The 15,064-nt window shown below is 44.4% G+C and overlaps 1 protein-coding gene across 6 annotated transcripts in view; it reads right to left on the bottom strand.

Annotated features, from left to right (window-relative positions):
- VPS53 (VPS53 subunit of GARP complex) overlaps window positions 1-15,064 on the bottom strand; it is a 103,459-nt gene that overhangs the window by 34,112 nt on the left and 54,283 nt on the right. For 5 of the 6 annotated variants that reach the window (XM_075013540.1, XM_075013539.1, XM_075013535.1 and 2 more), the window contains exons 12-14: window positions 13,637-13,738; window positions 9,063-9,157; window positions 1,574-1,816 (exon numbers count right to left, since the gene is read on the bottom strand). In XM_075013540.1, coding sequence (XP_074869641.1) covers window positions 1,574-1,816; window positions 9,063-9,157; window positions 13,637-13,738 — 440 coding nt within the window. The remainder of the gene's footprint in view (window positions 1-1,573; window positions 1,817-9,062; window positions 9,158-13,636; window positions 13,739-15,064) is intronic. The other variant, XM_075013537.1, reaches the window with a different exon arrangement.

The following is a 15,064-nucleotide window of genomic DNA, read 5'->3' as shown; positions in this document are numbered from 1 at the left end:
GACTAAAGCATCAACTGTGCTTTCTGGGAGAGGTACACACATCACCCAACACTCTATTTAGAGATTTTAAGGCCAGGAGGAATTAACTAGTCTGACCTGCTGCATCGAAACAGCCAAAAGAATCTCAGCCACTTCAAGCCCATAACGTGTCTGTTTCAGCTACAGCAAATCTTACAGAAAGATCAGCTTTGATTTAATGACTTCAAGTGATGGAAAATCCAGCCCTTTCCAGTGTATTAGCCCTTATCCAAATTTAATACACATTCCATGGCTAGCCTTGGCTTGGCTGTCAATTACTCCAATACTCTACTTAATAGCTACAGGAAGAGCTCAATAGCTATTATGCAACATGGTAATAAGCTATTTAACTAAGTAGATTTCAACCTATATCTCGAAGTTTAGCCGTCATTTCATATACTGCAGGAACTAAAAGGAGAGTACGCAGATTCTCTCCTATATTTCCTCCTTCTAGTGGATTGTTGATACACAGCAGTTAATCAAAGGATCAGAACAGTTGGGAGTCAGGAAATTCCTTGCCTATTTCAATTCTCTATAACCCAAATCCTTTCTTATACAAAAAAAAAAAATAGGACAGCGATATTTATCTTGGACAGCAGCAACAGAGCACAAAAAATCGTATGTTCAAAGAATGCAACTGAGGTCTACTGGAGAACACACGTTAAATTAATCTTTCCACTTTTCCAAAATGTAACCCCACTACCAGATGTAAAATACTTTAGCTTGTTTCAGAAATTCACTCAGTTGCTCCCAGATATATCAAATAGTTGTATATGAACATGACTTGTAATTAACATCGACATTTTCCCTGAATTCAATGGCACAATTACATTAGTGTAAATTCACAGTGACTCCAATGAGTTCACTCCACTGTCACCTGTTTAATAGAACATGTGTCTTAGGTCAATTATGTGTTTGCGTACACACGTGCACCCCTCTAAAATAGTTCCAATCAAGTCACTTCAGCAGACTACAAAATTATCTTTTTTTACTAGTTAATATAGGAATCCCACTGGTCTCAATTTTGATTTTCAAAACTGTGTTTAAATGGCTTTGCTCATTATTTGCATGCATGACTAGGGCAAGCATGTGGAAAAGTACTCACGCACACAAGGACCCAATGTAAGGGCACCTAACAATCCATTACCTTGCCTCTTGTGCCATGCAATGCTTCCTCTATGGTCAAGTCACACTCGCTTTGCACACCACACAAGGCACAGAGCAATGGTGTTTTGGGGCCTGAGTCAGCCACTGGGGGTAGCGGTGAAAACCAGATCTCCAGTGTTTATTGTTCTCGGCAGGGTGCCTGACTCCCATTCACTTACAATGGGACAGGGCTCTAAAACCCAGAGTTCCTCTTGAAAATCCCAGCAATAATTATTCTGCTATCTCTCAATTCAACATTACAGTACATAAGGGAATCATACCACAACTACGCACTACCTTTGAAAGTGCCACGCTGGCATTCACAAGTGTTGATTTATTAACCAGTTATCATGACATGGCATGTCCTCCCAGATGGTATCCCCAGGTTTTCTTGGGAAACTAAACTCACTTGGGTAAGTTTCCAGAGAGAATTTTCCAGGCATATTCCCGAAGGTACTTCTGAAATATGGTGGTCAGCGCAATCATGGGCTCCCCAGTGCTGAGCTGTGAACACTGCACCATGCACTTCTTATAATAGACAAAGAGGTCAGCACAGCTGGGCAGGACCGCGCCCCCTTCATCCACATTTGGCTTGGGGGGCCCTTGAGCTTTGAAATCAGCAACAAACCTGTCAATCAGCTCGCCAAGATTTCTAGTGCAAGAAACAGAAAAGGATAGTTTAATCAGGTAGCTGAAAAATAAAAAGATGCGTCAAACCAGATATCTTGTAGGATACCAATAAAGTGAATTCAAATCTTAGCAGGCTGATGCTTCAGACCTCCGATGCCCCCACCCATACAGCACAAAGCTCATACAACAATAAAGAGCAATGACCTTTTGTACCGAGACTTCTCATAGCAGCTCCAGTTGGCTCTCCAGTCCAACTTCAAATACTACAACCTCTGCCAGGACCAGCAAGTGCACAAAGCCTAGGCTCAAGTTTTCATTCCTGGCACCCGCTGAAGTAACAGGTCATATTGCACAGTCTAGGCTTCTCCAAATCAGGCCATGTGGGCCATGCTATTTAAAGGGATGTGCTCAAAATGATACCCCATTGGAGCCACTTACTGTTTTATGGTTTCCCTTGGTTACCATAAGATGGTACAGGAAATGCACAGAGACACTTAATTAATAAACAACAATTACTATTAACACATGAAAGTGTATTTTCACTCAAGCTCTTTTTAATCACTGGCTATTGTATGCAAGCATGGTGCTCTTTTCCTGCCTCCTTTGAGTGGCAGAGCCCCAACATTGACCTGTTCATTGCTAACTGCAATCACTACAGGGAAGGTACAACATTCACAGGTGTCTGTTCCAATCAAGTTCACTCATCATCTACTGCACCACAAAGAAAAGGGCTTTCAGTGTGGCAGACGGCTGATGCAAGCACTTCAGAATCAACACAAATCATCGGCTCAAAAAGGGGTTCCTTTGGTCCTACTTCTCCAAGGCCAGCACCTCAGCTTCTGTTCTTAAGAGTATGTGTAGTCTGTGTGATGTGTCCCATTAGAGCAGACTGAAAAATAGGGCCCTTTTCCCCACCAATGAAAAATACTGGTTTTCAGCAAAATACAAACCAAAGTACTTCATGTTGAACTGAACTGTTCTCATTTTCAGACAAAATATTTTGGCTTTCAAGTGTTTATTGGTTTTAACAAAGTATCAAAAATTTCCATAGAAAGGAGGCACTTCCTGCAAAAAAACATCATTTAGCCAAAAGAACCAATTTTCCATTAAAAAGAAGACCAGATCCTCCCAGCTCCATACCTAATTTCAACTGAATTGTTCAAACCAGCTCTACACTCAACACCTGAGAACTGGCAAACCAGATAATTAATCCTAAGAGGCTGGGAAAGGCATGTACACTGGGATCCCCTGAAATGGGCACAATCACCTTTCTTTGCGCTCTGATGCTGGATTTCAGGAATGGCCCCGTAACACCTTTCCAAAAACAACTTCCACTCTCTCTCTACTGGAACCACAGAACAGACCCGCAAGGATTCTGTATCTATTTCCCTGTTGCCATTCACCATCACCTCTGCCACCACAGATTTACATTAGTACCATGATGCTCTAGGTGTTACCTGAACAGCGAGGAAAGTACAATACCTCCCATGCAGAGCTCACAGATCCCTACTTTGATGTGGCTGACCCTTCATCTCCGGCACTTTATTAGCCCTACCTAACCTAAAGGCTCATCCTTGCAAAACTGGTACCTGCCTCCCTACAATTGCTAAATGTGCTCCGGAGCACAGAGTAGGATTATAAACCATCAAAAGGCCAAGCAGTTACTCTTTCCATCGCCCCAGGGCAGCCATATTGTTTGATTACCTTCAGTTGCTCTGACTGAACAATTGCATATAGTTCTTCAACCTCTGCAGCATTAAACTGGAAGTGTCAAGTATCAGACTTCAGTCCTGGGTTGCTAGTCCTGCAACGCTTGTCTGATGCTGAGGGTCCAGTCTTCATTGGCAAGAGAAAACATGTGAATTTCCTGTCATGACTGCAGCATCAGCTGAGAGATACCTACTGAAGATGGTTCCCATATGGCAGCCTGCAGCATTTCTTCAGCATCTCAAAGGATAACAGACATGGGCTGCTCCTAGAAAACATCCTACTAAATTCAATAGTTGCTTTTCCATCCGGGCAGCTGTGCTTTGCCTTCACGTGTGCACAGAAAACTCTTTTAGTAGGCTGCAGTCATGTTGTCTTGAGAGAGAAAAATCAGAACAGAGTGAGCAATGTCAGGGGCTTTTGCTTCTTTGAACCTCATATGGTCGCTCTCCAAAACACGTTCTTCTGCTACACAAGGTTAGATGCATTCCCTGGCTCTTAAAAAGACCTCTCAACACAAGCACTTCCTGGCGTCAAAGGGCTGGAAGAGCAATGCCACTGCATTATGCTTGTTTTAACATTAAGTGACACAGGCAAATGTCAGATTCCGGAGGTGGCCAAATACCTTGGATCACCTCTTCAGCAAAGGATCCTTGATGCTGGATTTCGCTATTCCTCCCTTCATACACCAGGAGACTGATTGAATGAGCCAACCTTCTGGCTACGTTGCAAAGCCCATCTATTCCCTCAGGCACTTCCAGGGGAGTAGACTGGAGAGGGAGTACTGGGAGGAGGGTGTGGAGAGACTTCTGTGCTGAAGGAAATGTTTATGGTGGACATTGATCCAATTTGCATTTAGAAGTTTTAATCCACAAGAAGCTCAATTTTGCTCCTATTGAGGTGAGTGAAGTTTTCACATTGACTTTAGTAGCTGCAGATCCAAATGCTGAAAGTGCTTTTGGGCCTTGATGAGCTTGGGATGTTTTTTTGCAGCAGCTGTTGCTCTGGATTTGGCAAACTTGTGGCAGCCGGACTCCGAACACATAGGCACATTTCTGCCAAAATACCATGGGAACATCACATCAGCCTCACAGCGGCAAGCAGCATCAGCTAGGGAAAGTTGTCCATTAGGAAGTCAATTCGAAGAAGGTGAGACCCACAAAAGGAATCTCTCCTATCCAGGTTTTGAAAACGAGCCTGCTGTAGACATGACATCCTTATTCCCATATGCAAACAAGAAACCTCTCCAAACAATGGTAGGCTAGTTGGGAACAGATTTTCCAAAAACAAGATGAGAGAGAGAGAGAGAAACTGCAACGATATCAGTTAAGTGCAGATTCCTACTTTATTCCTAGTGGACTCAACCCTTCTACTGCCAGGTTTACCCTCTTTTTTTCCCCTCTCCCCTTATCTCCAGAACGTCAGTACTTTTTCTAGTGCTATGATGGCATTCAATTAACACAAGTTCTTCATGAATGCTACCATGAACGAGCTGTCAGCTAAACAGTGACAGAATTCATTGCTAGTGCTTCATTCTTCATCAGGTGAATGGGAGGGTTCACAGTCTCCATGAAGATTACTACCAAGCTATTAAGTAATATGAATAAATAACTCACTGGCTACGTCTACACTATCCCAAAACTTCAAATGGCCATTTTGAAGTTTACTAATGCAAATGGCCATTTTGAAGTTTACTAATGAAGCACTGAAATACATATTCAGTGCCTCATTAGAATGCCAGCAGCCGTGGCACTTCGAAATTGCCACGGCTCGCCACCACACGGCTCGTCCAGAGGGGGGTCCTTTCCGAAAGGACCCCACCAACTTCAAAATTCCCTATCAGCAGATAGGCAATTTCAAAGTGCCGCAGCTGCCGGCATTCTAATGAGGCGCTGAATATGTATTTCAGCGCTTCATTAGTAAACTGCAAAATGGTCATTTGCATGGTCATTTCAAAGTTTTGGAACAGTGTAGACATGGCCACTGTGTTTACTAAGCCAGTTTGTTCAACCTAGAGAGCATGCATCATCTTGGCAGTAGGAGCAAATAACATCAAAAAGTCCAGGTCAATTGTAGGGTACAAACTACTATTGGATACCTCTGGAACTGTCCATGACCGTCCCCAGTGGACAGCAGTAATCTAAGTGCAATTTGAGAGGTCCCACTGCAGTGCAGACCAGGAGAGGTGGAGAAGAAGAAAGGAGCAGCAAAAACTGCCCTACACCCCTCCAGCTGCTATTAACACCAGTCCCTTCTGTGATAAGACCTGCGGCTCCAGAATCGGACTGGTCAGCCATCAATGGACTCACATATAGGAGGGTGACATGAAGACATCCTACTCATTGTCGAGTCACCACCAAGAAGGCATTTGGAACTCTGTGTTCAAATGATTCCAGATTCAGAACACTAGCTCCAGGTGGGACCACAGTAAGGCCCTGTGATTTTCAAGACAGTTCGAGAATGCCTGGGGGTTTTAGAGGACTTAGAAATATTGATTGATAACAGTAAGTCTCAACTTCAACAAAGCTACTGCTCTGCTATAATAGAGCTTTAGTTTTTTTTACAACATTCTGTATATTCATGTTTCTCAGATAAGTTGTGCATATAAAACAGATTCTTATAGCACAGAGAGACAGAAGTGCAACTCAACACCTGAAATCTGAACAGTAACCAAGCTTGGAAAAATAAAAAGTGCCTTTAAAGACATTTTTTCAGGTACCTCCTCAGAAACAGCTACAGATTTTGGCACTATGGTTTTTTAGACTGGTATGGAAACAATTTTCCAGTGGAAGAGGAACAGCTGCTGCCACAAACGCCGAAACACTAAACAAAACTTCTGTCCCATCACCCTTTCTATGCACTGCCCAAATACCCAATTAATTGTTGGAGCAACACTCCATATGGAGATATCAATCAAACAGATCCCTCGGAAAGTTCAGTCCCAGGAGAAGAGACTGCACAGAAAAGCAAACTTATTTTAGCTAATGTAGCTGTTTTTCTTTGAACTCCCTGCTGCCTGTAGCTATAAAGCTAATGTAAAACATCTTGAGGATGGCAGAATAATGTTGAGAGCACAGGAGCAGGGTGGGGTAGGATTACTAAAAAAGGGGATTAAGTTGGCTGGGAAGTGAGGTGGGGGGGGGAGGTTTGGAGTGCTCATGCACTTTAGTTTTTGTTTGTGGCAAGAAAGGAAAAAAGACATTTCCCTTTGTTCTGTTGTGTAAGTGGAATCTGGCCCCAGGAAGGCCAACGGCTGCATGCCTTTTAAAGCACAGAGGATTTATGAGATGGGGAAAAACTACCCCAGGATTGACACCTGCCATTTTGATGCAACTGGGTCACAGGGTGGGGTGTGTGTTTTTCCCATCGCTCCTACAGTATAATATGAATATCAAATACTCTGCATGCTGCCACCACCACCACCACCACAAGCCTCTATGCATTTAAAATCCATTCATTCCTCTCCCCTCCAGTAGCCCCTCGGAGAGCTAGCTGGTCACATGATGGTGACTTCTCCACCTCCCAACCCTTAAGTTATATTTAAAGAAGTTAAGCTATTTTAAATACTTTCCCATGATCACTTTCCGCTGTAATTAGTCACTGCAGTTGTCACAAAGGTGTTATCGCATCACCTGTGGGTGAGGCAGTGCCCGGGAGGCTGTATATGAAGATGTGGTCAAGCCTATGAAAAAGTTTTAGAGTCCCTAGGCTAGAATATCTTTCATTCAAAGGTTCTCTAAATACTCAGCAGAGAGTGAGAAAAAATTTTGATGCTCTGACAGTTGATCGTGACTCAGGTACTCAGCAAAGTGACAGGCTGGGAATAACAAAAATTCACGTAATACTAGCTAGCACACTCGCGGCACTGTTCATATGTGGCTCTTTATGCAAATAATCAAATCACAGGATACCCCTGTAAGGTAAGAACATAAGAATGGCCGTACTGGGTCAGACCAAAGGTCCATCCAGCCCAGCATCCCATCTGCCGACGGTGGCCAATGCCAGGTGCCCCAGAGAAGGAGAACAGAAGACAATGATCAAGTGATTTATCTCCTGCCATCCATCTCCTGCCCTTGTTCTGAAGGCTAGGGCACCATACTTTATCCCTGGCTAATAGCCATTTATGGACCTAACCTGCAAAAATTTATCAAGCTCTTTTTTAAACCCTAATAGAGTCCTGGCCTTCACAGCCTCCTCAGGCAAGGAGTTCCACAGGTTGACTGTGCGCTGTGTGAAGAAAAATTTCCTTTTATTAGTTTTGAACCTACTACCCATCAATTTCATTTGGTGTCCCCTAGTTCTTGTATTATGGGAAAAGGTAAATAATTTTTCTATATTCACTTTCTCCACACCATTCATGATTTTATATACCTCTATCATATCGCCCCTCAACCGCCTCTTTTCCAAACTGAAAAGTCCCAGTCTCTCTAGCCTCTCCCCATATGGGACCCTTTCCAAGCCCCTAATCATCTTAGTCGCCCTTTTCTGAACCTTTTCTAATGCCATGTTACATCCATTTTACAGAGGGGCAAAACCACATTCTGCAAAGATAAGGGAGCTGTAAAACACTAACAAATGAAACTATTAGGGTAGGACACAAGATAAAAATTAAGCATTTATCATGGAGGGGCAGCTGACTGTGCTCTAAGTCTTCGCTGCTCATGTTGTAGGAGAAAAGCCCGCTTCCTAAAAAACCACCATGGATCACTGCCCCAGGCTTGTGGGAACAGAGACAACACCATGACCCAACCACATCAGCGGCATTCAAACGTTGCCCACCCCAAGGCCACACTATAGGTTGAACCTCTCTAATCCAGAGCCCTCTCATCTGGCAACATTCGTAATCCGGCGTGATTTTAGTTAGCTGGACAACCACTTATCATGGGTCTGGCCAAGTTTCCCATGGTCCCATGAAGTTTGTTTCCAGTCACCAGTCCTGGCTCTCAGCATTCTAGCTGAAAATTACCCCTAAATGTCTTCTAAGAGCCCAGTAAGCAGTGGAAGTATTGGTAATGTATTAGACAATATTGACGTCCTGTGGTCCAGCAAAGGTCAGGTCCAGAGGGTGCCAGACAAGAGCTTCAACCTGTACTAACTTGCCAGAAGCCTAAATGCACATCCAATGGCAGCCTCTCTTCTTTTCAAATGATGAATCAAGGGCTGTGGCAGTGAATGGAACCTGCAATGTGCTTTGGCAGCCCAGACCAAGATGATGCAGGCTGGGACTTGTAGTGCCTTCAAGTGAAGTCTCTCAGCCAGGGAGCAACGGACTGCTTTGGTTGTTATGACTTGTTGGGCCGTACTCTGGACACCTTTCATTGTGAAACTGGCAGTGCATGGTATGTGTCAGTATAGACTAGCACGGCTTTCTCTCTGTTACTACAAACACCCTTCTGCAGCTTCTGTTTTTGGAAGGCTTGTCTCTGTACAGCTGCTCATTTGCAAGAGGAGGAGGAGGGGAACTAGTGTTGCAGATTAAAGCAAGTAAAACAGAATTTGAAAGAACCCTCGTCATAAGACACATTCAGTCAAGACAAAAAAGGTGCATGCTTGTTACTCACTTGTCCTGGGACTCAATATATACATAGAGGTGAGGTTCAAAGCACTTGGAAATGATGCCATGAAATGGGTTGTCCGGGGTCTTTGGCTTCTTGGGCTGCAATGAAACCGTTTAGAGAAGTGATTTCAAATGTGCCACCTTGCAAACTTCTACAGAAAACAGCAACGAAAATAGCATGGCAGGACCTATATCCTTTATGAACTTTATTGTAACCCAAAATTCTACTTGCTAGATAGCCAGCAATAGACATAGGGTTGAGGTTTGCCTCCATAGTCTCATGTCTAGTTGCCTGGTTTATTTTATTTGAAGGATGAAATGTTGCTAATACTGTATATACCCTGATTTGGACCCTTCATATACTAAGATGTCCACAGAAACAGAGGTTTGGGGCTGGAAGAGACTTCAAGAGGCCCTTGCACAGGGGCTGGACAAGTAAATCTAGACCATCCCTGGCAGGTTTTTGTCCAACCTGCTCTTAAAAACCAACAAAGATGATTCCACAATCACCCGTGGAGACCTATTCCAAGTTTAACTTGTAATTCATAAGCCCTTCCGAATAGCTAACCCCTGCTGCAGACTAAGTCCATTACTTCTTGTTCTACCTTCAATGGACTTATTGCCTTCCTCTTTACACTAGCCCCTAACATATTTTAAGACATATTACACCCCCCACCAATCTTATTTTCTCAAAACTAAACATGCCCATTTTCTTTATCTTTCCTCATCAGTCAGGTTTTCTTAACCTTTCATAATTTTTGTTGTGCTCCTTTGGATTCTCACCAATTTGTCCGCATCTTTTCTAATGCGTGGCACCCAGAACTGGATACAGTACTCCAATGGAGGCCTTACGAGTGCCACACAGAGCAAGACAACAGTCTCCTGCATCTGACATACAGCATTCCTGTTAATACATCCTAGAATCTTATTAGCTTTTTTCACAAATGCAACTGGCTATTGACTTACATTCAATTTATGTTTCACTACAACTTACATATCCTTTTCAGCAGTACTCCCAACCTAGCCAGTTAATCCCTATTTTGTACTTCAGCATTTGATTTTTTTTTTGTTCCCACGTCAAGTAACTTGTGCTTGTCTTCTTGGAATCTCATCATGATGATTTCAGGCCAATTCTCTGATTTGGCAAGGACATTTTGAATAAGCATCCCGCCCTCTGAAGTGCTTTCAATCCCTCCCATCTTACAGTAAAATAAACATCTGGTCTTTCAGAGGACTGTCTTCTCACTTGTAGAATCCTCTTATAATAAAAGAATGGTTTGTGCTTTTAAAACACCTTTCCACAGAGGGTCTCTAAGCACTCTGCAAATAACTAACCTTTTCAACCACCTATTTAATACTAAGGAAACACCAGCAAAAGGTGACCCCCGGCACAGATGTGTACGGCAGTTGTTTAAAAGCACAGTGAACACATGCCTACATTTTAAAACGTGAAATATGCCACACTCAGGTGGAACTGCAAGCGGATTTGAGTTAAGCAGATCTCAGTTCCCAGAGCTGTAATTATCAATGCACACAGGGCTGGCTAGAGGATCACTATGACCCTATGTATGGTTTTATGGGGGAGGGGAGTTGTTTTTAAAATGATCACTAATCATACTCTTTTTCAGACCAGATTTGCAACATTAAGTACATGCACAACTGGGGCCATCTGCCTTATTCTCATAGTGTCACAACCATGGCAAATCCTCCTTTCTGTAAGTCTCCATTTGCAAAGCCAACCTTGTTCACTGATTCAGCAAAGAGCGTAAACACCTCTCCCTGGAAGTCAATGGGACCGTTTACGGACTTACAGTTCTGCACATGTTTAAGCCCAATGCTGAACTGGTGCTTTAAGCGCTCTAGTTGTACTCGATGGTTCAACATATTAAAAGTTGATGTGGGCACTTTCTACCTCTCCATTTCTTAGCCATCAGACAATTTCACAGCCTGCAAAGGGAGCACTGGTGTTTTGGTGGTAGAATTCTCATATTCTTTATCCCAGATGTGGGGTCAAAGGCCTGGCCAATGACGAGCTGAGTTTTTCCCTCTTTGAAAAAGCCTTTTTACCCCAAAAAAGCCAACTCGTGAGCTCTTTCCAATGTGTTTGCCTACACAGCAAGCCAAGGAGGCACGGGGGCATCTGTGGAATGTGCACGCATTGTGGACACACCAGCTTTTCAGAGAAACAACAAGGCACATAAAAACGAGTAAAGACGTGGGGCTGCAAAGCCCACGTGAACCAACGGTTTATGGAGGCCAGAACACTCCAGGCGCCTGGTTTCATTAACCTTTTCATGACCACCACCACTGGGGAATGCAAGCTTTAACGACTCTGGGAGAGAGCCACTGCTCACCGTCCCCTGAGCCTGTGCATTCCAGCTGAACATGTACATTCCTCAGCTTTGGGAAGAAAGCAATAGATGGTATTTCTAAAATGCACCACTCCCAGAGGTCTCCGGAACAGGAGCTCTGAAAGGACCACCTTGTGCAGCAGGGAAGCAGGAACTGACTCAGCTAGTGGTGTTTACAGTTCCTGTGGCTGGAAGAGCAGGGTTAAATCAGAGATTGTGTTTGTCTCTCTCAGTCTTTGCATCCCCTGTACCCTGCATTGCTTGGAGAGACAGAATACTAAATCTTCTAACAGTAGCGGAGACGCAGTGTTTCAGAATGCAGGAATGCTGTCCAAGAAGTACAGATGTTTAAGCTATTTCCTCACGGAGTTTGACAGAATAATAAAAGGATACTGTTGTCACAGTAAGGAGGTCTGCAGCTGGCCCAGTTTCCTTTTATTACTAGCCAAAGTAAACAGATTAAATCTAACTGCTAGGCTCACCAGAAGGGTTTCTTTTTAACATGGATTTTTTTCCCCCTATAGTCCTCTTCCAACTTCCACATGTCCTCAGCCATCAACCCTAACATCTTAGAGCCATGGTACTTCCCAGCCCTCTCCACCTTCACCCCTTCCTTTTTCTGCTCCTCTCCTGCCAGCAAAAGCCAGCGCAACAAGTGAGGCTCTATCATTACATGCTAATGTTAGCCGCCACGTGGTACCTAAGAGGGAAACTTGCTTCCGAGGCGTGCCACGGCTAGGCAGGGCGTTGCAGAATGCACCCACTGCTCCAGCCAATTACAGTACCATTCTCAGGAGCTAGTAATCCAAGGAATGCAAAAACTGGGGCTACCTTTCTCTTAAGCAGCCCTTCAGGGAATGAAGTGACAGACTGGCACAGACTTCACATCTGGAAGGAAACCAACTTCCCTGCATACTGGGAACTAGACAATTCCCTGCTCAGAAACACTTGAATTGCCTGGATGGTATGATTTAGTTACACTTGGTCCTGCATTAGGCAGGGGGCTGGGCTCAATGACCACCTGAGGTCTCTTCCAGCCCTAAGATTCTATGATCACTTGAGCCATCCAGGTAATATCCACTGTGCTTAGTTAATATTTAACGGGAGGAATGAAAGCTCCTTTTAAAAAAGTACTTCAGGAGCTTTATCAATATGATTTTTAAATTACTTGCGTTTCAATGGCACCAAGGAGCCAGGACCTGAACGCACAGAAGATAAAGAGGTTCTACGCCCCAAGTTACAATTAACACTTTGCAATCCAACTGTACAGAGCAAAATAAAGCATCTTGTTGGCTTTGATATCTGTGCCAATTAAAAACAAACAACACCACTTCCAGCACCTTCATGTAGTGTTTGTAGTATGTGCTGAAGACGCAAAGTGTTGCATTAAATGCTTTGCTTTCCCGTGCTGGGAGAGGAAAGAGAGAAAAAACAAAACACAATATAAAAATCCCTCCACTCATCTTCAGAGTGAAAGTGAAAAGTTACACACAGTGAGCTTCCCTTATTAATCCTCATTCACTCTAGCTTTAATTTCTTCAGTTCACAAAGCAGAACGTGATTTTCAAAGGTAGCCTTCACAGCACATATCATCTGGGATCCGAAAACCCAACTGTATTCTAGTGTCTCATCAGTAAAGGTTCCACGGTTACATTTCAGCTGCTGATCTGGTTGTTGGTGTGAACGCAGAATCCAGGTTGGACCTCCTTGGTCTGGCATCCCAGGGACCTGTCCGGTCTGGATTGGGGAGGTCAGTGCCAGCCCCTTTGCTCTTGCCCGCTGGGCCACCAGACCTCAGTTCCCTGGCTGCCAGGCTCTAGACACCGAGCCACTCCCAGGCGCTGGCGAGCTCTCTGGTTTGGCAGCCCTGGCTTTTCCGCAAGAGAGCTCCAGTCCCAGAGCATTGAGGGGGTCCCTGACAATGCCAGACTATGGATGATGACAGACCAGAAAGTCCCAGACTAGAGATATTCTACCTGTAGAACTCAGCCCATTCTCCCTATGCCGGAGGAGAATAAAGCGAGCACCTATGACCTTGAATCACACAGAAGTGTCAAGTGAGGGACCATTACTATGAAGTACTTCCTGGACCAAGATTACACTAAGCATGTGGCAACGGCAATGAACTTCTCAAATGGATTTTGGGGGAAAATAAAGGCTTAGGAATGTCAAGAGTTTCTCAGATACTGGGACTCCTGTCTGTGGAGGAAGACCTCTGAAAACTCACTCTGTCTATATCGCTTCTCTCTATCACAGTTTCATCTGCCTCTGTCCCAGTTTCATCCTCCAGAAATGGGTTGGTGGAAGGAGCTGGCAGCTCTGCCTTTTTCTGTTAAAAAAAGAAAGTAAGTAAAGGGAGAGAAAGTTTCCTTTTGGGACATCAGACACATTGCTGTATTCTCACTTTGCCTTTCTAAGCCCCATGCACATCTCTCCCCTCACTACCAAATTCCATGATGGGACTAGATCTACAGATCATGGACGATAGCAAAGCATCAAAGACAAGTATCAGCCCGAGGTCTGCTTTGTAACCATGCAGAGGTGAATTTAAGGCTCAATAAAATGAAAGACTGACTGAAAAGTACAGCCAAGTACTACACGCAATGCACCACAGCCCTGACCTCCTGCTATGCTACAATTTGAGTCTCCCCAATTCTCTTCTGCTGCTGCTAAACATGCAACAGGGAGAAGCAGAGTCCGAGCTAGTACCAGCTCTGGCCCTTGCTGACTGATAAGTGAATGGTGCAGGAGAGGCACTAAGAGGGGAAAAGCCTCCTAGAGGACAGGGAACAGCACAGCTCTCATTAGAGGACCGATGTGGCAGCCTGCCTTGTAAGAGCACTTCCTGGCCAGCGGTAGGTGGAAACATGCCGAGACAATCCAAATCACTTGGTTTCCAAACTAACTTCACCAGCCAAGACAGGCTGTGCTATGGGGCAAATGAGATGTGGCACAGGGAGTACGAGAAGACGACAAGCCTTGGTGTGTGCGGGGTTAACACACAGATCTGCCGGTTGCATAAATAAAGGGGATGGACAAAGAACGGTACAGAGCTAGCTCAACTGCAGCCATTTAAAAAGCTGTAAAGGTCTCCAACAATAGGGACACACGGTTCTGTGTTCAAGAACAACAAGAAGTCCTATGGCACCTTATAGACTAATAGATATTTTGGAGCATAAGCTTTCATGGGCAAAGACCTGCTCCAAAATATCTGTTAGTCTACAAGGCGCCACAGGACTTGTTGTTCTCAAAGACACAGACTAACACGGCCACCTCGGTGGTTCTGTGTTCAATTTGCTTGGTTCTGGTGCACAAAAGCACCGAGGAAACTTTGCTGTTAGTGGCAATGTCAGTCATTGTTGCCAGCTGAGGCTTCTGCCCGCTGGTCTACAGTGGGCTTGGTAGAAAACGAGGAAGTGCCTCCCCGTCTGTGCACCCCTCACACAGAAAACCTCCACTGCCTCCTTTGAACTTGCAGAAACACTGCAACGCGTCCAAAGCCAGCCTGGGTCTTACTGGTTACGCTCCTATCATTCAAAGGGACCCATTGGTCAACTTGTGCCCTGACCACATTGTCAAGACTTGGCTCTAACCCCTTCAAACAGGGACTTCGTTACAGAGTTGCTGACACAACAGTGAATACAGACATCAGAAC

The sequence above is a fragment of the Carettochelys insculpta genome, chromosome 19 (assembly GCF_033958435.1).
Source record: "Carettochelys insculpta isolate YL-2023 chromosome 19, ASM3395843v1, whole genome shotgun sequence".
Classification (NCBI taxonomy): Eukaryota; Metazoa; Chordata; order Testudines; family Carettochelyidae; genus Carettochelys; species Carettochelys insculpta.
This window is presented reverse-complemented; position numbering and strand designations above follow the sequence as displayed.